We start from the raw sequence: 25,739 nt of genomic DNA, 5'->3' as shown, positions 1-25,739 counted from the left end.
ACACCACAGGACAAGCTGAGCATAAATAGCCAATATACTTATGTTCAATCTGAGCCCCTGTGGTGTTGTCCCAGCTACACTACCCAAAGGAGAAGCAAAGAATAAAATAAGGTTTTAGAACATGAGCTCTTCATGCCAGTGTTTATATTTGAGTTAGCATCTGTTTTTCTTTATTTCAGATGAACATAGATCCCTTAGGGCATAAGCATCCAGATGAATTACAAAATATGACATTTTGATGCTTATCAAAGAGTGTCCTGTGAATTTAAGAATGTTTGATAAGCTTTTACCTTCTGTTTTATATTTCTGGAATTGTCTCTGTATTTTTTGACTTGCACCCTTTCTTCTATGCACTCCTCTAAATTTAGAAAGGAAAACATTGCAGGAAGTTCTTTGTAACTGGTGACAGCAATGGCTGATTTTATAAGAATCTTCATAAGATTTCATATACTGACTTTGCTCTGACAGATGAAAAGATACAAGTATCCACTAGCTTTTACTGCCTTAATGAACCTTCCAACAAGCCCATTCTGTGAACTGGAGAGAAAACAAGAGCAAAATGAAAAAAATTAGTGAAAAGGAAAAAAGAGAAGAAATTATTAAAATGGGTATAGTATTTTAAAATTATTCCTGATCTTGTTATGAATTATTATTTCATGAAAGTGTCTGTTTTCTCTTTTTTGCCACTTCACATTTTGTCACTTCCTGCATGTTTGTACAAGGTTCTGCAAAGGTAATCTCAAGAGACAGAGCTCCAAGTGGCTTCCTGAATTTATTTCTATAATAAAGCTACCCAAAGCTCCAGCCTCACACAGCTCTCTCTGAACTGGGGTTGTGTCCTTAATGCAAGATCCTGAATAATGACTGATGCATATTTGTGTTAGACTCTGCAAACTTTCTCAACTGAGGTCCTGGCTTCGTTTTTCAAAGCCAGATCAATATGCAGATATTGTTAGATAACCAGAGATGGACTACCACCTCCTCTCTCTTTGCTGGCTCCAGGCTCTCATAATTCTCTTAAATTAATTTCAAGCAATCTCTTCTCCAGTCACCATTTCCTATATGTTCAAGTGTATTTGGTCCCATCAGAGCCCATAAGCTGCAGTTTTTTGCATCCTTTATGCCTTCTTACCAAGGAAACACAGATGTTTCTCTGTTCCTTTCCCTCGTTTCCCAAGGAAACAAAAGCCTGAACATTTCAGTTTCTCACTTCACATAAGGTGATACCTACAGACTCTCTTCTGCAATGCTTACTGTTGGGAAAAATACAAAATCTGAAAACTCTGACCACAAATGGTACAAGTACAAGGAAGTCATGACAGTTTTTCCATATTTATTGCTTTTTGTCACTTTTCTACACTGTTCTCACATTGTTGATATGACTGTTTGATACTGCTGGCATGTTTATTGCAGTTGAATCTTTTGGTATTGCATTTGCAACACTTTTTTGCATGAATTGTCTTGAAGAAATCTACCTAATACTCTAAACAGATACAGCTAACTGAAAAAAATACACTCAATTTCATGTGTATATATTCATCTGAGAGAATTCACCATCATTCAAGACATGGTACAGAAAACTGGGTTTTTTGGTGAAAACATCTGACAATCAGAATGGGATTTGCTGTGAATTTCAGCCATCAAACCCCTTCTGTTGGTCTGTGTATGGATGGACTCTGACTTCAAGAGCCACCACACACCTCAGTGCAAAGCCAGAAACTTTGTAACAGTGCTCAGAGCCCAAGCCTGCTCTCTGAGATGGCAGTTTTCCAACTTACATCAGTAACAAGGCAATTAGGAACCAGACAAATTTATTTATATGGGTTAGTAAAGACTTGTTATGTGTGGTAACTTTCCCAAAGGAACAGCTTTTGAGATAGCTGCCAAATGAAAATTGAATGCCATGATATCGTGTTTGTTTATGCATCTGTTATCACTGATCTTATTTACATGATCCTGGTAAATTTTTCTGTTTTGCAGTGCAGACACATTTCTATTGCACGTTTGAAGAATTAAGTTCATATTGACGGAGATAAATGGTTAAAAAGCCATCTGTTCAGCCCTTTTGAACAGAATATGTGTTCACACCTTTCTCACAGGAGATGAGAGTTCACAGAACTTCAGAAGCTCTGCGTGCTCCTCTGGTCTCATTTCAGATACCAGTTTCATGTCATTCCATTTTAATTTCCATCCATGTCTGCATCCATATTCCACCTGCAGGTGGTGCCAGGAAGGTGAAGGAAGTGAGATATCAAAGCTATGGTGTTGATACTGCAAGTTGCTGATGATGAAAACTTCAAAACTCTTGGGAAGGTGTTATGTCAAAAGAGCACAGCAGAAATTAATCTAAGAAGGGTGATAGTGCCAGCTGAGAGACATATTAGGTCAGGCACAGCAACCCATGAATGTATCCATACTGTTCTTAGGTTCCACAGTTCAGAATAAACTCCACTGAAGGGATAGATATCCATAGTTTACATAGTCTAGTAAGAAAAGGTTGAGGAAGGATACAATTCCTCTGTTAAACTGCTTCTGTGGGTAGATATTATGGGAAGATGAAACATTTATGCAAAAGAGGAAAGCTGGCATAAGACCAAATGCACAGATGCCTAAAGTCCTAAAGTTCTAAAGTCTATTCAGCCTTTTGAAAGGGTCAAAGCAAACAATTTGAAGATTGAGTTATACCACATTATGAGAGAAGCTGAAATAATAGGTTTTCTAAGGAAAGCAGAAATGGAACCTATTAGATTGTTGAGTCATTCCAGAACGATATTTTCAGATGGTTCTGGCACTGGTAATTGATTTTCTTTGTCTCTACAGCATTATTTATATTCTTATGTTCTAAATGGTTTCCCACAGTTTAGTGGGAAAATTTTATGACTCAGTTAAGGGTGGCTTGTTTTAGACAGAAGAAATTAACAATAGTATTGTATTGTACTGGCTAAAAAACCCTGAAACAACACATTCTTTTGGCTCCAACAAAGAAGAGAAAAAAATGCCTACAGTCTATCAGATTTTCAAATATGCATTTTTTTACTAGTTTTCAGGAAAAATATAATTTTAGCATATATTATTTCAACAAGTAGCTATGAGATTTGCAGTTTAGATTAAGATAAACTGGACCAAACAGGGTTCCCAAAGTTTGCTTTCTCTGTTTCATCATAAAAAATTCCCAAACTTAGTTTATGGGCAAAACTTTGTCTGCTAAAGTGCAGTGTTCATCAGACGACCGGTTCCTACAAAGATTTTTTTTCCATACAGAGCATCTTCTTGATTTAAGAATTTTCCAATTTTTCAGCATGAAGACATTTGTGACGTTTATTTTAATTTTATTTTTTAAAGGCTATAAATGCTCCTTATGCAGGGTTAGCTCCAGCAGAATCCAGGCGTGAAGTTTTTCACCCACAGGAAGGGACAGAGCTGCATGGTGGGAAAGGTTGAGCTCTGGTGTGGCTGAAGATACTTGAGCTGGGAGCAGTCAGCTTTGGCTTTGTGTTAGTGAGGGCAATGAAAATTCCTGTAGAAAGTAACAGCTGGATCTGAGTATCTCATTCACACACCATTTGCATTTTATGGGGCTGTTGATGACTAGGCATGCTAGATATGCTCTGGCTATGTGTCTTTTGGTTTCCTGTCATCTGCAAGAACGATTCCCTCTAAAATGAAGCACAGATAAGTCGTGAAAATTGGAATAATTCCTCCAAAAGCACACCCCTGACGTGAAATGGAACACAAACGCAGACCTTCTGCATGTATTGCTGTCATTTGTAGGAACTGAGGAATGTCTAAAGTTTTCTTGTCAAATTCAGAAAAGAGAAAGTGTTGGTATTCCTTTTCTCTTTGTCCCATATTCCATGAGTTATCCATATTCTGAATGCCCACGTGATGCCACAGGTGTGGAGGTTTGTGAGCAGCAGCACAGGTTTCTGTGCTGTGCCTTGGAGTGAGCACCAAGGCTACAGGAGAGCACCTGGCATGACCTGCTTTTTCACGGTGGCAGGATGCTGCCAAATAGGTGACATTGCCAGCAGGGCATGAAATGACATGAAAGCAGGCCAGTGTGTGCCTCTGGCAGACTCAGCAGCTACAGCTCATGCAAGAAAAAAAGGAAATACAGATCTAGGAACATTTTTCACCTTCTTCTGGCATGACCTTATTTGATGGTATTTATTTATTAAAAAAAGAATCATAGGGAAGTTGTGAAAAGCTCCCGTTTAGCACTGAAGTTGAGCCCTCTACTGCCAAGGAAAGTGGCAACAACTGCCACACCATGCACCTCCACTTTCCCACTGGAACTCTGCCTTGGAACAGAGGGAATACAAGGAGCATGACATGTGAAGAGAAAGTGCTTGAAGAGTGCACATTTCATGGAGGAGTGGTTTGAGATTCTGCTTTTGCTTTAAACAGCGCTCCCTTCAATATAAATGGAAAAGAAGGCCTCAAGGACCAATCCAGGAATCCAAGGACAGCTTCAGCTTGGATGAAGGCTCCTCCTGCTGAATTTGTTCAGGTGAGAACACTAACTTATACTGAGGCAAAAGGGACTTCCATGTGAACATCTCCATTGCAGGGAGGAGTGATGAGGGCTGACTGGCTCAGTGATGCTAACCAGGCTGTGATAGTGCAGCTCGTTCCATAAGCAGCTCAGTATCTCTGCACTCTGTGCAGGGACAGCAAACTTCTGAGACACTGGCCAGTGTGAGCCACCCACTGCTTGACAAGCACTGCTCTGGATACATGCAGAAACAGAGCCAGAGAGGCTTGAGAAATTTCCCATCAAACAAAAGTTTGGAAGCCTTCTGGTTTCAGTGGGTGTGGAGTGAAGGTCTCAGATTCATGCATTTGGCTGTTGCAGCCTAAGTCCTGCCAAGCTTTTCTTTAGATGTAAACTTTGTTTACTTAAAGCATACTCGATTGGCCCTATCCAGTTCAATGGAAGTGGTAACAATGACTTCAGCACAGGCTTGGAGGGACAAAGTGCTTCTGGAGGAGAATATCGATCGCTACAGGAGACGTGATTTCACCCTGCTCTGCTGGCCACCACCACTTTTAATTAGCAGCTGGAGTCACACAAAATCATCAAGAGTACATCTGACTAATTTATAGAAAGTTCATCTTAATAGAAATCTATGACTGAAACCATGTAATTTGGTTAAGTGCCTATTTTAGCTGTACTGCTAATGCAGATCCTGTGAGGAAAGCTAAATGCTGAGAGACAGCAAAAGAAAATGTAATCTCTTGCTAATCAGATGGAATTTAGCAATCTATAGTAGGTTTTTACTAGCTTTTATTTCTCAGCTTAACTGGAGCAGTACTCTTTCACTTTTTATTAGAAACTGCAGACGTTCTTCTGACAGTCCTCTTGAGAAGACCAAGAGAAAGCAGCTATTATTCTTCATGATAAATGGAAATCTTGGAAATCTTGTCCTTGATGGATATTCAGGTTACGAATGAAGTCAGTAGAACTTTGAGGTGGAATTGTAACACCTCTTTCTTTAGTAGTCTAATATAATATGGGGTGAAGTAATGGAGAAACAAGAACCAACAGTGAAATTTTGTAATGCCTATGGCACGCTGTACTCAGATTTTACACAAATAAAAGGTGGTTTGGTTTCTGTTCCAGTGGGGAAAACACTCTAGGTGCAATAGGCTGCAAATGAGGAACAGACTATGTAAGCATTGAAAATCTTGGATTAAATCTAGAGTTTCATGAATGTTCAGAGCTGTCTGTCAGTTTTCTCCAGTAGTTATTTCTAAAAAAATAATTTCTAAAATTAAAGTGCTTGTCACAAAATAACCCATTATAAACCCATATAAAACTTTGGGAATGAAAAAAAGTGCATCAACCTAGTTTATTTTTCCAGATGGAAGAAAATCAGGTTCTTAAATCAACACCCGAGTGACATGAAAACTTGGAAAGAAGAAGTTAGTTCCTTCATTTTTCTGTCCAGTTGCTTTGGTGTCAGGCATGAAATTGCAACTAAACATGCCAAGGATTTTTTCATAAGTGGCATTTTTTAGGACTTTTTGTCCAAATCAAAATGCTACAACTCAGTAGATATATATACACACTTAGGACCACAAGCCTGTGACATAGAAAAATGTTTCAGAGTAATTTTATTTTCTGTTTTTTACCTTCTCAGGTTGCTGTCATGCCAGTGGATCCTAGGGGAAGACTCCCAATAATTATGTGTGTAGAAACCTTGGGTCAAATTGCATTAAGTGTCTATGTGTTCTCCGTCAACTCTGGTGTGATTCATATTCAGGAAAGGGTGGAATTAGGTTACAAATAGAAGAAAAACTGCACTGAAGAAGAACAGTTCTCCAGTCTGCAAAAATAATAATGTGTTTCTTTCACTTTGCAGAAAGAGGGAGGTCCAGAGGTTTGCTTTCTTTCTGGAAAGAAAGACTTTGTTTGTGGCTGGAGATCTGATGACCCTAATATTCAGCTTCACTTGCATTCCCACTGGAAGCTCTGGCTGGCCAAATGGACAGACTCTTTATGCTCACTGCCCATAAATAAACCTCTAGACAATATTTTCTGTGTTGAGAATTATGTTCAAGTGCATTAACTCATTCCATGTGCCAAGGCTTTATTTCCACTGAGACTGTTATTTCAGTGTCACTAACAGTCACAGCTACTCTCAGATTTACTTTGACGGTTAAAAATAACCAAATTAAAAGAAACTGATGGTGTAGAAAACTTTCTAACATCTCTTGGCTTGAGTTTGATTTATTAACCCTTTTGGAACTCATAACCTTGCCTGTTTTCCCTGGCATCTCCTCAGCAGCCCAGAGTTTGACTGCTTAACCTCACAGGGCCAAAGCTCTGTGCATGAGTGATATTATTCTCCTTTGTCTCAAAGAAAAATGGGGCTGCAGTCAGACCCCTCAAAGAGTAAAAAGCAGATGATTGTGTCATCTTGGTTAGGTCACAGGTAAGGGATGAGGACTTACAGGACCCCTTAATTTCTTCTGCTCCTCAGGACAATGATTGTTCACACCATTGGTTCCTCTGCCTTGATTATTTTCAGTTTCTCTATAGCCAAGATGTAATGATCAACTTGAACAAGTTTTACAGATAATAGGGGTTGAGTAGCCTCTTACACACAGTGATCATATTTAACAAAGTTCTGCCATCAATAAAGTATGAAGAACCTTTTCGGTAGAGTGACCTAATTTTGTAGCATCTTATAAAATGATTTCCTGAAAAGCTTGAAACTCATTGCTTGTTAGTACAAGCAACTTTGGCTGGTCTCTCACACCCTGTCTGGATCAGCTGAAGATCTTTACATTCCCATGCAATAATTTTTTTCTCCAGTGCAAAACAGCCTGCCATTTGTTTTAAGCTGAAAGCATTTCTCCCTAGTGTTAAAAGATTATGAAAACCAGTAAACAAAAAGATTTACTGAATGGTGCTGGTGAGAACCTGTTGCCCACAGTCCCTATGGGGACTCTGTAGTGATGGTAATGGATAATCTATGAGTTCCAGGCTGCTTGAACAGTTTTCATCTGAGTGCCATTGATGCAAGTGGCATCAGTGGCATCACAGGCATGTGCTCACACAGGCTGAGAGCTGGGACTGGTGCATTGATCCAAAATCAACAAGTGCAGACATCTACCAGCATCACAGATGAAGTATTCAGCGCACAACACCAGGGCTGCATTTACAAATTGAAAATAAGCCCTCTTAATTACTCTGATAGGCCTCAAAACGTCAATCAGTATCTAGGAGGCTTTTTGAGCCTCAAGGCAAACAGACAGCCGACCTGAGAAGAATGTTTTCTTCATCTGAATTAGCCAAGTGACTCTGAAAAGCTTTAAGACAAAGCTAGACAAGCTATTGCACACTAATACCCTTAAATCTAAGTACACTTAAATCTAAGTATTATTGCAGTCATTGATTAGCTGGTTTACCTACAGAGGTTGCAAGATGTCACCTGGAAAGTAACTGCAAAGACTTTAGCAAAACCATTAGTGTTGATAAACTTGGGGAAAAAAAAAAACCCGGAGGGAAAAGAAAATACTTCATTTTTTTTTTTACTAATTAAGATATAAACAACTTGATGTGTTTCATAGTGTCAGCTAAGCTACCTGTTTTGTAAAGCTAGTTGCAAGGGTTTGAGATCCCTTTATAATGTGGTCCAGAATCAAAGGCAATTATGTACAGAAAGTTCTAGTACATCATGAGTCAACTCAGGCTGAGGTTTCAAATGTGTTTCACACCTGCAGGAGTGCTTTGTGGCATTTGGAAAAATTTATGCAGATATCCAAGTAAAGGATGCCAAGAAGGCACCAGTTAAGAAGCTGGATAACTCTATTGGCCTCACTTTCTACATTTCTGTGATTGAAATAATGCTGATCTGCATCTCATGGGAATGGAAAGTTTGCTGCAAGTGATTATTAAACAAACAAACAAAAAAATCTATATAGGTTTCACTGCAGAGAAAACTCCTGTGGAGTTATCAAAATTTTCCACATCTCTCCTTTCACATGTCCAAAATTATCAGATTGAATTTCAGGACTGACTACAGCTGTGAGTTGATGGGAAACACAAAAGCATGTGGACAAAATCTGATTCTAATCTCTCCAAATTATAGTTCAACAGTTTTAAATTAAACTACTGAAAAAATACAATAGCAATTATTCTTACTTACAGTATAAGCACATTTTGGTATGGTTAATATTCAGCAAGGATTAAAATGAAATTCTATCTACTCCATTAGAGGTTGCACTTTTTTTGCTTCCTCTCAGAAAGGGTGTTGAGTTGCAGCCTGTGATTAATCCCAAGGCTACACCTCGATGCTGAATAAAATGCTGCCATCTTTTGGCTGCACTCAACAGGAACAGGTAGAAAAATTGCTACAAGATTTTACCTTCAGAAAGAGAAGAAATCATTGCTACTTCTGCAAGGGTATTGTTATTGGCCATACCCCATTATCTTTGTCATCTGTCATGGTCTGTAATTCCATAGGTGCTTAACAAAAAGTGTCCCTTTTTCCAGATAATGAAAAAAAACCCAAAGAAACAACCCAAAAGAAAACCCCCATCAACAAAACCAAATAATGAGGGCAGGGGGGATGGATTCATGAAAGAATTCATCTAAAGGCAGAAAACCTTAGGATATAAGGAAAAATGCAAGGCTGTATTTCCTCTCCTTACATTCTGGAATCCAGCATTTATTTCTTTTATGTTAAATAAGGTTTTTCTACTGCACACTATGTCACTTCTCTCTCTCAGAGATCTGCAGCATGCTACAGCAAAAATATGTTTTCAGAGCACAATAATCCATAAATCCAGGGGATATTTAAGCACTACCATTCAAATATTTGTTATCCTTTTGCAAAGGAGTGGATAGAAAAAAAATCAAATTTTGTTAAAATCCACATTTTGTTAAAATGTAATTGTCAGTTGTAAACTCATCAGCACTTAACACCTGCCCAGCATATAAATATTTCTCAACCCTCCTTTTACATTCTAATACTGTCAAAGGACTCACTCTGTCAGAAAAACTAAAGCCTGTGCTTTGCAAGGATCATGGTTAATTAGGTTAAGGATTATTCCACATGCATATACCTGTATTTGAGGGTTTTGTAGAATTTAGTTTGCTAGTGGTTGGGTTGAATGCATCAGGGTTTGGCAAATTATCACTGATGTGCCTCCTGCAAGCATTTAGGGATCCTGTAAGGTAAGCTGATATATTTTGAGACAGACTCAGAATAACACTCATCTAGAAAAATATATTCATTTAAAATATACATAGCTCAGATTTATACATGTATTATTCCATAGGTATATATTGGCCTTTTTCCTATTTTTACTAAACATAGCCTAATCTTGGTCATAAAGGCTAAAGTCTCGAATCTATAAGTCAGCAAGAGATGTTCCCTCTCAACCCGTATGTGTATCTATATCCAGGGAACACTGTGTTCCAGGAGGAAATAGATACTGTGTTGTGCTTCCATATTCCTGGCAGAAATCTGGCTGAGAGAAGATGTTCTTCCTTCAAGCCCTAGAGCCCAATCTCACTTCTTCTCCTAGCACAGCTCAGTTTCTAGGATAACCACAAAGAGGACATAAACTCAGTTCTGGGAGAATGAATCTAAATCAAACCCCAAAGAAATCCATTCTTTTTGATGCTCCAAGTCCAAAGACACCAACATTTTAGTGCTCTGCTGCACTCAGGTCATGGAATTGAAATGAATGGCAGAAGCTGTGGTGGTTGGCACAGTAGTAATACCTGCCTCTGGCACAGTCCTGTTCTCGCAACAGCTCATCAGGTGACAGGAGTTGAGTTTCATCACTGGTGTAAATCAAGAAAGCGATATAAACAGAGCTGAGTTTCAGAAACCTCAGAGTCCCAGTCCAGGTGCTTGAGTACCCATTAATATTTGCAGTCTGGGTCATTACTCTGGATTAAGAGAGGAATTTTTGTCTGATGACACATCCTGAGACATCAGAGCAAACCTGCCATCACACCTTGTAGCAGATCCCAGTGCAAGGGATGTGGGTCCTGGCCTTCCACTGGGTCACTGAGGAGACAAGGAGGGAAACATTGGGCATTTCACGTGGTGTTTGCCACACAGGTGATCACATGGCTGGTTTCCTCAACCAGCCATTTCTACTGTGGATTTGCTGGTTATTGTTAAAGTTATGACAGGCTTGGCAGACATTTGACAGAGATGTCTGTTCCCATTTTCAGAAAGCGGCAATGCTAACTATGGAACATGACAAGTATTCAGCAAATTGGTTTTTGCAGAATGTGAATGGCGATCTCATTCAATTATGTTTTTGGCCAGGATTGTCATAAAGCCTCCAAAGTATTCTCTTAGGGATTTGTAATCACTAATGCCAAGGAAAAACAGCTGTCATCTTGCTAAAAAATCTACTGATTTCGTAAGAAACCTTGGTCTTATGGAACATGGCTGCTCCTGTTGGCAGCGTGTATTACATCTGCTGCAAAACCTTGTTCTACAGCTAGATCTAAAGGTAAATAGAAAGCAAATAAATATTTTACAAATTATGTCTGCTTAAAACATGCTTCTGAATGTGTAACACTCTGAAATACCTGTAATATGGTGTTTGTTTTTTTTTTTTTTTTCTGTAAATTAAGCACAAATTATTCCTTGGCTACATCTGAGAGACAGATGTGACCTGTGTGGGCAAATGCTGACAGACAACTTCTGTCAAAAGATGAACTTGATGCATAGATATATTTTTCATGAAGAATGAAAACTAGTGTTAGTTTTATAGGTATTTAATGAAATTGTGGGAGATTGTAGATTTCTAATTTTGGAATCAAAGAAATAGCAGCTCTCTCATTTTCTCATAGAACAAAATGCATGCTTAGCATTGACCAATTAACACTGACTTTTAATTTAATAAAAATTAAGAGACTGTTAGTTTCAGTGTTCATCATGTCTTCACAGACCAGCTACAGAGTTATCACCTACTACAGCTTCACAAAAAAGTGATTCAGAAATATGGCAAACATTACTTTTCCTGAGTGAGAGAAAATTCATACTTTTGTAGGACATAATCTGATACATTTGTTCTGAGAGAAACATTCTGAGAATGAAACCATCTTTGTCCTCTATTTGCACCAGCTTTATATTTTTACCATTAAACTTTCAGAGAAAAAAAAAATCATTTTATTAAGCTAAACTGAAATTTCATCCTGAATATTGAAAGTCAAGATTTAGTCTCAATTCATGACAACAAGCTTATAAGATTTGAGGTTTTACCTGAAGAAGGATAACACAGGAAGAGTAAGGAAAAGAAAGTTTGGCAGAGACCATAGGGGAAAAAAAAGGCAGCAGTAAAGCAACCAAAAGACATATGAGAGATGTATTTTCAAATTCTACTTATAATTTTGACAAGAATGAAATCATTGGAAGTGATCAGAATAATGACAATTGTGGAGCTGAAAATATTATTTTTAAATTCTCTGATATACAAGTTTGTAAGAAGTTCAGTTTGTGTTGCACTGGAAATCTTGTCACTATGCTTTGACAGACTGTGCTTTGCTTTAAAGTGGATGGAAATAATTTTCATCCTCCAGAAAGAAGAATGTGTTGATGGAAAAACCCCTTCAGGACCAATTGCTACGAAAGACAAGAATAGGACAGCACTTTAGAAAAATTGATTCTGCTCCTGACTTATATAGGAAAATTTACTAGCTGGTAATTTTGAGTCCTCAGCCAGATTTTAAAATATTAATGAAATTCTCAGAATGTCACAAAATGTGTCTTTTTACGTGTGTATAAATCAAATGAGTATATCCTCTGCTGGACTTGTTGCACATTGTTCCATTTTAAAACCTATAGTTACTTCAAATTCATTTAATTTCTGAGGCTTCCAGATTTACATAATTTGACTTTTCCTTTATTTACCTTAAAAAAAAAAGTAAAGCATAATATACACAACTAGTAATTTTGAAGCTCTTTTTCTGAAATTTTCATGTCAATTTAACTGGTGTCACGCTTGAAGCATCTTTAAATAAGTAAAAGCTATTTTAAATGAGATTTTTGATTGTCACGGGACCAAATTAAGCTGGACACTAGAGATTTAGGTAATAAAATAAGAAAAGAAGAAAGAAGCCCAATGATAAGTATCTCCTCTTACTAAGGAAATAATGATAAAAAACTACAGTACTCATCAGCAAGAACACAAGGAACAAAAGGGCAAAAGTTATACCTCTACAGCAGTTTAAATCCTGAACATGGACATGACCCTTTACATCACCCAGAGCATAAGCAATAACAGCTGCTGAAAAATTCTAAGGGGCAGATCCCAAAACGTTTGTGCCCTTTATCCCACTAGCTCTATTACTACTCAGTCATGGCATTGACATGCCTGAGTCCATATCTCAGCCAATCACTGCTTGCCTTGTGCCTTCTGGACATCCAGCCCAGGGATATGGACAGGGTAAATCAGGACAAGCAGCTGATTTTTATGCTTAGTTCTCCTTCCAAACCAGGATATAGGAGAAGGCAGTGATCGTGAGCTGAGATCTTGTGTGGATATTAAGCAAGGTTTATAGTCTTGGACCTGAGAGCATGGAAGGTGCCTGTGGGTCTGTAGCTTAGACAAAGCCAGAGTGTCCTATACATGCAAGAAAACCTATTGAAATTGAACAGGGCAGCTGCCTGCTCTAAAATGTACCTTATCAGTGATGAGAAATAACAGAACTGGCTTTAAGTGCATGGCACAGGTTCCTTCAGCAGTGAAAACATGGCATCATATATTTCAGGGTTTTATAGAACTTGCATGGCCCAGATGGTTGGTGCCTAAATCAGTATCTCACAAAAAGCTGCTACCAAGAATTCCCAGGAATAAGAGGAAGTATCCACAGGGTACAACTGAGTTCCCCACTCTAATAAAAACAATACTTTCCAGCTACCAGATAACCTCCATACTGTGAAACAAACTGAAGATTCTTGCCAATCTTTCAATACATATAATTTCATCCTCCTCTGTGATGACCTCCTTTCCTGCACCCTAGTCTATTCTTCAGTACATCTGATCTTGGTGGGCTCTACACCTGCTTCCTTCCTTTTGCTGGAAACAGTCTGCCAGCAGAAGGAAACAAGTCTCACATCCAGTATGAAATGTATCTACTGTAAAAAAAAATCACCTTTGATTCAAAGGAACAGCAAACCAGTTGCTAAGAAAACTAAGATGTAGCACTGTGGCAAGTGCATGTTCAGAAACACAAAACAGCTCAGAGCCCTACCTTCTCCCTGTGGCAGATCTGACATTTGTATGCATTGCTAGCTTGAACTGACAAATTGCTCAGTATTTTCCATTAACATTCCTGCTGGCTTGTGTTATAAGTAGGGAGATAACAGATTTCAGCTGAGCTGGAGATAATGCTAGAAAGCAAACTGCCTCAGCTGCATACCAAATTACTGACAAGCTCTGACTGGTACCCAGTTGCCTCAACCACTGATGGAGGGTGAGATGGCCAGACAGAACAAAGCTAGAGAAAAGTAGTGCTTTGGTTCTTCATCTCAAGCAGTGCTTTCTGAATAAGAATTAGGAAACTCACAAGTTTTGTTCCCTTTCTATTGCCCAGGAGAAAACTTTTCCTCAAGGAAAAATCAGGTCAGAAAATGGTTCAGGGGTGAAGAGATCTGGATTGGTGTATTAGGCTTCTGTAGTCCCTTGGGCTTTGATGAGATGGATGCAAAATTCCTCAAGGTGCGAGAGGGACTGACACAAGAATTTGGGAAGTAGACATGATTGATGAAAATAACTGTTGGGTTATGGTATGACTGTAAAGAAACAGACATAGTAGAGGCTGTTAAGGCAAAGTTTCTAGACAGAATTTCTAGCATCTTTTATTAGGCCAGATAATATACTTGGAAAAAATAGATAAACCTCATGCATACAGCTTCTAGCCTCTATTACAAACAATATATTCTATTAGACTGCTTTTTGGAGACCCACACTTCTCTGGCTTATCTCCTCTTAGAAAAGAGTTGGATGGGATTTTCAAGGATGTCTCAAACACATTAGATACCTCTGTGTGGGTAACTGAACTTAAAATTGTTTTTAGGTGAAGATACTTGGCTTTGACTCACAAATTCTCCCTTAGTTTATATGAAATTAAAATTATCTTCTTCCACTTTGAAATGCCTGTTCTGAAGGCATTTCAAAATCTTTTAATAGTGGTTTTAATATGATGTAACATGTTCTTATCTTAATTCCAAAACAGGAATGATTGTATTTTTAATATATAATCCTAAATTTTAGTAGCTGCTTTCAGTCTTGCCTTCATATGATTTCTGCAGAATAAGGAGATTATGAGCAATTTCAATCTTGGACTCACATCTAGTGTTCTCTCTCCAAATTCACAAACTGTGGAATCTGTGCCATCCAAAACATCTAAATATGTAATCCAGGCCAATGCATTTGTCATCTACTGTGATTCTTTACAAGCAATCAATGAGTTGATTTCCTAAGCATAGGTTGTGATAAATCTGAGGATACTTTGGTTTTGCTTCATTGTTAAATTCCATCACAGTAAGGATTTTAAGAATTATTAGTGCTTACAGCTGTGGACAAGCAGAAAAGGAGAGTTTCCTTCCCTTTCCCTATATTTTCACCTTATTTTGTTACTGTCATGCAAAACAAAATTATTCCAATGTTATCACAGTAGCTTCTTGGCAAAACCATTGAATGCACCCCCACTCTTTAGTGTCTTGGGTATGCACAGCATGTCACTGAGCCCAGAACTGCCCTACATCATATATTGAGCCAATGAAACCATAATGGCTGATTTTTTTTTTTTTTTTTAAAGTAAGAAAAGAGTCAGGAAACTTTTTTTTTCTTTTTAGAACAGCATAACAGAGGTTACCCCTAGTGCTAACTGGGGTTAACCAGTTAGCCCCTAGAACTAACTGGGTCTTTCTCCACAAGCGAAGTTGGAGAGATTATAAATGAGAATACTAAAAGCAGTTCCCATAGGAACATAAGAAAGTAACTTAACTCTTACATGCTTTCAAATAACTGGACACAATCTCAACTTCCCACATGCTGTACAGATGTAAGTGAATGCAACAGCAGGTGCTCTCAGTACTGCTCCCCACTTGATTAATTTGCTGTCCCTTCTTCTGTATGATATTTGAGACTTCACTAAAACTCACAAGATTTGTTTGAAAGCAAGAGGTAAACAAGAAATTCATGGGACATGCTAGAATTAGCTATTTTTTTTTTCAATTAGACCAAACCAGGAATTAAAATCAAATGCTCATGTCTAATTTCTGAAGCACCACCAGAATATCAGAATTACAACCCAAATGGACACCATCCAGAGCATGGCAACTTTTCAGTGACACACCCTGGTGATTAGTAATGCTGCCAAACTGCTCTGAATCTCTGACACAAAAAGAGATTCAATGAATGTAAACTGCCTGACAATGTTTTAGTATTGACAAGGGTTGTTTTTTTTTTTTGCTACTACAATCCACTTTTTGAACTCTTCCAAGTTCATAGCAGGTAAGTTAATTTCAAATTACTTTTTTTTTTGTATTTTTAGTAAGTAGTTTTGTCTGACTTTGCACCAAGTAATGAAGTTCAATTTAACACCACATATTTTCACGCAGTTGAAAAATTATTGTAAATATGTGCAACTAGTGACTGTGGTTGTTTTTGTAACTAGATGCCATAATGAAGAATTTCAGAGGTAGGCATTTTACAAGTGACATTTTAAAAAATGAACACTCTTAATTTTAATTTTAGTTAGGCATCTCTAAAAGAGGTACACTCCTGCTCTCTCTCTGAATGTGACATCTACACAATATTTTGGGCTTGCTTTTTTTTTTTTTTTTCTGGGAGAAGCAGTTCTTAGTTTACAGTAGAATTCTAATCAGCAAAATTGTGATACAGTGTATTGTCTGAAAATGATGGTATTAAGTATTTTCCTGATTTATTTCTTCAGAAAATTCTTATTTTATTTAATGAAATAGTTTTACTTAAGCTGAATTGTAGAACAAAATATTGCTATTAATACAACTGATGAGGTCTGCTTAGGCTTCCACTGGGAAAAAATTTTATGAGTAAACTTCACACCACCTTTTTTTTTTGATGGACTGTTTTTCTATAACAATAGGTACATTGGCAGATCTGTCTTGAAGCCAGAGATGGTGAAAAAACTGCAAGTGTGATCAGATAAGAGGTTAAATTCAGATAGATTTAACCTCTTATAATATGACTATGATGATTACTTTACAGGCTTTAACTGTAATCTACAAATTTAAAAGACTCATTAGAAAATCAGCAAGAACCAGAGCTAAGAGATGTTCAACAAAGCAAAGTGTACTCTAGTTTTTCTCTCAGTGGTTTTATCTAGCAATTCGTTCCCCATGGGCACTTTTTTTCCTCTGGAGGAAGATCAGAGCAGTATGTCTCAAAGAGCAGTATAGTAGTATGTCGGATTCACCCCCAGATTGGGGTGACCCCGGGTGGTGGTAAAGTCTCTCCTCCAACCCGTGCCTTCAAAGAAAGACTCAGTAGTCTTCAGTCGTCTGGTCTCAAGGCAGTTTATTGCATGTTATCTCAAGGCACACACACTCCCTGGCATTCTCTCTGACTCCTTCTCCCTCTGCATCTCTCTCCGTCTCTCTTGCCCAAGGGGCTGGTGCCATCTTTTATATCACACATTACGTATTAAATGTTTATAGTTTTTCCCCAATGCCTATCACCTATATTGAACAGTGACTTTCTACTCTAAACCAATCTGTGAGTGCCAACATCACCAAGAAGATGAAGGATAGGAAGGAGAAAGAAGGAGGACAGGGCATGCCCAAATCTCTCCATCTTAGAACTTCTGACCCCCATGTACAAAACTCAGACCCCTCTGTACAAGGCCTAAACCCCCCTGTACAGCACTCAAAAATCCTTCCTTTGACTTTGTGACTACTTCTATTATAATATCTAAACTTTTGTGATTTCTTGTTCTTCCTGCAAAGTTGGTAAATTGTTCCATGGGTCAAATTCAAAACCACAGGGGTTTCCAGCTGCCTACCAGGGTCTCAGAGGCTTCTGACCTAGACCCGGAACATCCAAGAGTGTCTGAGGGACACCTTGGGTTCTGATAGTAGTAGGCAGTAGTAGTGACAGTACACAGAGCTTTTCAAGCCACATGTTGTTTCTGAGATACACAGACATATTTCTGAAAACATTGGTTTCAGCACACAGCAATCACAGTGCTTGTTCAGTCTGTAAATGCTTAAAATGTAAAGATTTCTGGAAAACACAGACAAAGCAGATGACTGATAAATTACACACAAGATGTTTTGGTTTTGTCAAGTCAAAATCGCCAGATTTTGACACGTATTTAAACTGCGTTCCTGATCGCTGCCGAGCAGGTATTTATACCTGCTTGCTTAACAAAACCAGAAAAAGTGCTTCCCAGCAGTAAGCGTGAAAAGAGCGCCCAGCCCAAGCTCTCTGTGCAGCCGTGCTGGCACCACTTGCGCTGGGGGAGCACCCCCGGCGTAGGAGGGGCGGCCGGGCTGGGTGCGGATCATGGGACGGTGGGTGCGGATCTGGGGGCTCTGGGTGCCCGCCGTACCGGGCGCCCCGGCTGCGGCACCGCCCCGGCGCGGGTGGAGCTTGCTGGGGCTGCGCCGGGAGCCGCGGGCGGGAGCGGGACGAGATGCGCCTCGCTCGTATTCTTTAACTTAGCAAAACCATCCGTTCACTCTCCCCCGCCCTCTCGAAGCTGGATGTCCTCGCAGCCCACCGGGGAGGGGAGAAGGAGAAGGATGTGAGCGAGCAGGGCGAGCCCGCCGCCTCCATCCCGCGCAGCGTGACCGCTCCCGGCAGCCGGCGACCACCGCCCGGGAGGGCAACCCGGGTACCGGGGCTCCTGGTGCCGCCGCTCGGGACGTGTTTGCCGCAGACTTGGGTGGCTGTTTTCCCTTTGGATTGCTGTGGATGAAAGATACAGGTGAGTTTTTCTTCCACCCTTCCCTCCCCTCCCAAAGAAATGTAAAAAAGTTGAAGAATCCTAAGCGGAGGTTGGCTGGAGAGGCTTTTGCCTGGTGCAGTATTTAGAAGCCTGGGGTAAGCCCGGGCATTCAGGAGGTGCTTTCAGTCCCCGCTGCTGCCGCCGTCCCGGCTCGGGCTCTGGGACGCTTCTGATGGCTTCAGCCCAGCTCAGGAGTGGATGTGTCTCATCTACTCACAGCATAGACATTTCTGTGCATAAACTTCCTCTTTGTACGTAAGAGGGGTTGCCTTAACTTTCAATATACTAAATTAAAGTAGCTTCTTTTTCAAAAGCTTGGGTTTGCCACACTTATATTTCCCCTTGAGTAAATAGTACGCCATTCAAACGTGTGAACTTCATCACACGTGTTTTGTACTTACGTTGTTCTCATTTCTATGTCTGTGTCATGAACGTGAACTGCTGAAAGTAAATCTGCTGATCTGCATACAAGAGATTCTTCCACAGATGGGAGGTTTTGGGAGCTGGGAGATACCCAAACTTCTGAACCATAAAACCTCCTCTCAGTCTTCTAGCTTAGTTCTAAAGACCTCTCTCGATCTCTTGAAATCTTGCAGTGTGTCTTGGAGCATGGAAAAATAGTCCAGAACAGATGGGAATTCTGACTTCAAGTGTTGTGAAGTCCCATGAAGACCCCCATCTTTCAGCTGTGTTTTAAAAGAATTGTTTTAGATGATACCTCTGGTTTTGGATGTTTTCTGTTAAAAACAATTCCTTTTCTCATCTGAAAGATGAGGTTAAATATATGTCAACTTAAAAATACACTATTGCTGTCATAATTCTGTTAGCAGGTCAAAAAAGTGATTCTTCCTTCATAAAATTTCATCTGGGATTTTCTTTGAAATGTTATGTAAGGGGGTTGGTTTGGATGTTTTTGGTTTGTTTGTTTCTTAATTTAACTTTTCACTAGAAATATAAGTTGTTAAGTGAAGGAAAAGAACTATGTTAAAATTGATTTTTATATGAAGTAAACAATGAGTTGATTTAGATTGTGTGGATATGTAAATGTAAAAGGGTTTTTTTTATAGCTCCTTTATATCCCAATAGAACAATGTAGATATGGTGGAAAAGGATAAGGGTTTTTTTAGTAATATGAAGTTTGATTTTATTCATTTTATGCATTTTCTTCAGATTTTAAATATTTAAAGTGAATTAAGCATCAGCTTTGGAATGTTGCACAATGTTGCATGAGAAGATGGTAAAGAATCCCCCAGCTGGAAACCCATGAAGTTAATGTGTTCAATAAGTTATTTGGTAGCAAAATGAGGAAGGAAACAATCCAACTTCACTGCTCAAACTAATGTGTGGTGTCAAGTGCGAAAAGAAGCCTCTCACTCTCAGTATTAAAGCCTGTTCTCCCAGAAGCTGATCTAACATCTTCTGAAACCTTATTTTTTTCCAACTGACTACTTCAGAGAAAATACAAGCAGTGATGGGTGTCTGTGTTGCTGTATCTTTAGACTTTTACTGTCAGAACCAGTTAACAGATGCAGCATTTCATAGCTGGTGACGTTAAACAAACTTTTGTCCCGTTTCACATGGCCATATGTTTTGTATCACTTTGGGTATGTTTTCCATTCCCTGTCAACTCTGACAAATTCAAGGGGACAAACTGGATGCTTATTTATTTGCATTGGGTGGAATAGCAGGTTGTATTGTTTTGGGATTTTTAAACATTTTTTTGAGAAGCAGAATTGGCAATCCTTTAAGCTCCTGAGTTTGCTAATAATTGGGAGGGTTCAGACTGTCCTTCCTTCTAGGTCATGGAGCCCTGGGGAGTGCAAAGTAAGACAGGGTTTATAGAGTTCCAGAGTAACCTCTATTAAACCAAGCTATCTTTCTGGAGGAAAAAAAAAAAAAAAAAAAGGAAAATCAAGTGAAACTTTGAGCACAAAAGCTCATCTACAAATGTTTTTCAACAATAATGTGTATTATTTAGTTAGATGCTAACATTAGGTAAACTTGGACCCATTCTTCAAGGGATTAGTATGGGATTTTAGAAGCTTTTTTGAAATCTGAATGTAGTTTCTACCTAATCCACAACTGTAAAAACTTAGAACTTAGCTCATCTACAAATGTTTTTCAACAATAATGTGTATTATTTAGTTAGATGTTAACATTAGGTAAACTTGGACACATTCTTCAAGGGATTAGTATGGGATTTTAGAAGCTTTTTTGAAATCTGAATGTAGTTTCTACCTAATCCACAACTGTAAAAACTTAGAACTTTATACATGAGCTTCTAAAAAACACTTACTCCCACATAGCCGAGATCTTCAGATGTCTTCCTCTGCAGACCTATGTCTCTTAAATTCACCCAAAACTTTTTGAAGCTCATTTTTGTGCATCATGTTTGTTATCTTTTGATATCGAGTAATATAATTTTAAAATGTGTCTTACACTGAACTTTCAGGACCTGCATGTCTTCCTGTGCATTAAGGTATCATTTCCCAACACACCAGGGCAGAACTTGCCCAGATAAAGCTGTGTAGTAGTGAGAGTGTAAAGTGCGAGTAGAGTTCAGTGGAGAAATGATCTGGACACTGGGCTGGGCCTGCACACTTGGTGTCACACTGCTAAATTTTAGTCAGCTGAGTCCCATCCAGGGCATAAATGTCCTTATATAAGCACTATAAATATGAACTCTTGATATGTTTTTAAGAATGCAGGATGACTGTATAATAGACCTACAGTTTATTATTTATGTTTTGGACTAAATTTTTAATCATGGGATAATTTGTGTTGGAACAGACATTTAAAGGTCATCTAGTCCAACCCCCTGCAATAGGCAAGGACATCTTCAGCTCAATCACAGTTGAAGACTCTGTTCAGAGCCCTGTCCAATCTCACCTTGAACACTACCACGGATGGGCATCTAGCACCTCTCTGGCCAACCTGTTCCAGTGTTTCACCCCACCTTGTTGTAAAAAATGTCTTCATTTTTGACCCTAAATTGACCATCCTTTAGTTTTAAACCCTTACCCCTTTGCTGCAGGCTCTGCTAAGAAGTTTCTCCCCATTTTTCTAAAGTCCCCTTTAAGTACTGAAAGGCTGCAACAAGGTCTCTCCAGAGCTTTCTCTTCTCCAGGCTAAGCAACCCCAACTCTCTCAGCCTGTTCACATAGGAGAAATGCTCAGAAGAGTATTTTTAAGATTTGGGTTTTGTTCCACTAAATTTTTACTCTGTTCTTTTAAACACTATATACAATTTAGAGTATATTGATGGTGAGACCCAGTTAGTTTCCTTCTACAACCTGTAAACAGAATTGGGTAAGAGATTTTTTTTTTTCCAAAATTGTAGGAAGAGGACTTAAAAAGTTCTTTCTCTTATATATGCTACATGGGAGCCTTTCCAACATAAATTACCATGTACCTCGTAAAGGGGGAGGAAAAAATCATAAAGCATCAGTGTTTCAGATTCTCAGTGACTAAACAGTAGAAGGTCTGTGATGTGTACATAATTTACTCACCAGAAAAAAGCCTTAAGACAGTCTGTATATGTTAAACTTTAAAATCTCTGCAACATTTAGCACAGTGAGTTTGTGAAAGTAAAGAAATAGAAAGACAAAATACTTATTCTAAATTCTTACCATGACACAAAGATATAAAAGAAAAAAGCAAGCAACCCCTGAATCTTCAGTAAACTGAACTCTCAATTTTCCAATTGCTAAATACATATTTTTCTACAAGACAATTTCCAGAAAACAACAGTTAGGAGTAATATAGGAGATGCTCCATTTTAATGTGTGTGCAATCATTCTAGGAGTACGTGACACGTGACAGAGAATCTTTCAAATTTTTTTAGTCCAGCAAGCTAAGGGTAATCATGCATTTCTCACTGAGGAGTGGAAATTCATATATATATATAGATATATATATACACGCACACATATAGACACATCTCCATTTTTATGGAAAATTCTGTGCAGAATTTGCCTGCAAGCACAGAGAAGGTAGGCTACGTAGTTATGGGTCCACATTAAACACTATTGTTTCACAAAACACACAAGCAATGTATTCACTGCATGTGGATAAAATTTACACCTGTGATATGAGAGATGTGAGGCTTTGGGTGTCTGGCTGCTTTGTAAATAATAAAGGAAGACATCTGTCCACTGGTAAACATGGGAGGAGAGAGATTGTTATCACAGATCTGCAAACCTTTGTGTGCACATGAGAGCTTGAGGGACTGCATTTGATATTTTTCTTTCTGGGTAAAGAAATACCTTCTCCTCCTAAATTTATCATCATTTTAATTAAGGTCAAGCCAAGAATGAAACTTCACTTGGGGTAGATTGACTTAATGTGGAGGAAGACAGAGTTCTTCCTCTGGGAAGCTGATGCAAAAGATATGTTTTGCCGTGCATTTTCTCATGTGAGGAACTTTATTAGGAAGGTGCAAACAACCTTCTCCATGCTAAACTGTGAGCTAGGGAAAAATTGCTTAAAACATCAAAGGAAATGTAAACAAACAGATGTTTTGGTTAAAAATCAGAGTAAAAACTGAAAATAATTAGAGATATTTGTTACAGTTTAAAATAGGAGGAACTGTTAGTAAATTATGTACCTATTTTTTGGTTTTTTTGTGTGGAAAGAACTGTAACAAATGGTTTTAACCATTTGTTTTTTCTGTATTTTCAGAACGACACCAATTGTCAGAGGAAAGGTGGGTAGCTGCCATTGATAGGGCTGTCCATCTGCTCTGAAGGAGGAGATCATGCTGAAGCATCTTTTTAAGATACCTTCCATTCTGAACATCAAAAAAGATCATCTAATATTATCCTAGGTTTAAACAAGAAAGATGAATTTGAAGTGATTGTTCACTTGGTTCTGTTGCCCTGGAGTTACTGCAGAGCATGCCCCTGGAAAGACACAGTGAAGGGAAATAGTTCTGTTCTGCAATACAGTGTTTCACACCTGCATAACCATCTAAGAGATATCTCATCTGAGCAAAGATCACAAGGCTCCTGAGAGGATTTAATCTGTGATGGAATGATTTCTGGGAAACTGCCCTTTTGCAAAGGGCACCCTGCTTTTCTGCCCTCACTGATCCAAAATGAACCACACTTGGATGTATAACCTGAGCTTTGGTGCACCTGCACATCCTGTTGAGCCAAGGGCTGGACTCTCACGAAGTGGGCACACAGTAGTGGCTGTTTTTCTCGGATTAATCTTGTTTTTTGGTTTCTTGAATAACTTGATTGTCCTCATCCTCTTCTGCAAGTTTAAAACCCTGCGTAACCCAGTCAACATGCTTCTCCTGAACATCAGTGTCAGTGACATGTTAGTGTGCATCTCAGGCACTACCCTCAGTTTTGCGTCCAACATCCGTGGCAAATGGATCGGAGGGGACCATGCTTGTAGGTGGTATGGCTTTGTCAATTCCTGCTTTGGTAAGAGTTCAATGATGATTCTTTACTATTCTTCTTTTTAACACTGGTGCATTAAGCAACATTATTAGGGAGCTAAATGCTCTTCTGTGGTGAACAGAAGGATACTTTTATTACCTTGTTATGGTCAAGCACAAGTGACTTGTATCATTTAAAGCATTTAAAAAAAAAGACTTTATGAAAGGGTAGCATAGATCTAATAAATAATTCTGAACATATCTCATTCTTCAAAATTACTTATTTCTTAAGAGCTAAAAATGGAATCTAATAAAAGGCAAGGCACTGGAGAGAGTTTGATTAAGTGTATGAACATATATAATAATTCCCTCTTTTTCAGGAAAATCTGTGCCATTGCTGAACTGCAGGTCCCTCAGTGTGCTTTCTGTCATGAACAAAGCCTCCTGAAACTACTATATTTACAATTTTTAATTATCTCTCAATCTATAATATGAATTCCTCATGTCTCAGATAGCGAGTTCTCATCATTAGATGATTTCTGTTCTGCAAAGCAAAATATTCATTTTAGACTTGCAGGCTTGCAGCTTCAGTAGAAAATTAAGTTGCGGGAATAGATTTGTCAGAAGTGATGGAAAAAGTATTCAGTGTTGTTCTCGTGTCCAGACAAATTTTTTTTTGCAACCATCCTTTGCACTGCTAGATGTAAGTGTTGTAAATGGATTTTTTTAATTATTAAAAGAAGATAAAGGACTGTGAACAGTCAGAGGGCAGTCTTCATCCCTCCAAAGATGAGACCTGTTGCTTGAAGATGCCTGTTGCATCACCAAGCAGTGACCCTTTCTTTGTTTATTCCTACATTCATAAAAAGATCCACTGAAGAATGAACTGGCCTGTGGTGCATGTCTAGATGTGACCCTTATCTAACCCAGACCAGGGGATTTGACACAGCTCCCTCTTACTTTAAATGCTTGCTTTGGTGCCTCCAGGCCAAGAGGACAGGACAAATGCATTCCTGGCTCTTCTTCAGCCCTGGATTGCAGCACATCTTGTGTAGGCCCTTTGACCCAAGAAGTGCTCCCACAGCTCTTGATATAAAATCAGGTGGTGAATTCAAAAACATGTTCTCTACCTGAATCATAAACTCTCTGCTACTTCCTGTGGTGTGGTCTCTAGTAGCTGTCCCTTGCTCAAATGTGTGCTCCACTCATGACCATTAACTCATCCTGGCAGCTTCCCCTGGGAAACTGCTGCTTTGCCCAAAGTGAAGTCTCAGGAGTTAGTATTGCTGTGTAACATAAGAACACTTACTTTGGCCATCCAAAAATAGACGTTATGGTCAACAGTACCTTGGCTTGTTTTGGTAGGTTGTTTTCAGTTTGGTCTGTGCTGAGCAGAATGACATGTCTTCCAGGTTTCGTTTCCATTTTTGTGTGTTTTATATATTCCAATATTTCTGTAAGTGGTTTTCTCAGGCAGAAAGATGTCAGGACTGTTTTTTTTCTCCATACTTTGAGCTTTCTTTTTATTATTTACTAGTGGGAGGGGGGAATAACATTTGAAGACAGGAGGGAAAAGAGGCAAATGTTCAAGGGCTTAGAAAAAAAGGTGTGTTAAAGGTGCCCTTTTGAGCCTGCTGGCTTCTGTCTGAATGTGGGTTACCATCCTACTGACTGTGGAATAATAAACCTGCAAATGCATAAGTTTCTCCCAGAGTGTTCTGTTTGTGGAATAATTCTTCAAAGTCAGATCTATATGAATTGGATGCATGGCAGGAGTGCAGATTTCTGTGCTATTGTGATACCTGTTTTCATGTGATAGTTTCTGCTATAGTTCTTAAAATTGATTAGATCATCAAGGAACACACAAGCAAACAA

General features: G+C 38.8%; 1 protein-coding gene across 1 annotated transcript in view; it reads left to right on the top strand.

The window, feature by feature from the left end:
- The first annotated feature begins 23,573 nt into the window (after positions 1 to 23,573).
- LOC128804257 (pinopsin-like) overlaps positions 23,574 to 25,739 on the top strand; it is a 75,128-nt gene continuing 72,962 nt past the window's right edge. Inside the window, exon 1 of the mRNA XM_053971879.1 lies at positions 23,574 to 23,910. Coding sequence (XP_053827854.1) covers positions 23,574 to 23,910 — 337 coding nt within the window. The remainder of the gene's footprint in view (positions 23,911 to 25,739) is intronic.

Source organism: Vidua macroura, chromosome 2, assembly GCF_024509145.1.
Source record: "Vidua macroura isolate BioBank_ID:100142 chromosome 2, ASM2450914v1, whole genome shotgun sequence".
NCBI classification, from domain to species: Eukaryota; Metazoa; Chordata; class Aves; order Passeriformes; family Viduidae; genus Vidua; species Vidua macroura.
Note: the sequence above shows the minus strand (reverse complement) of the source record. Positions and strands in the feature narration are given on the sequence as shown.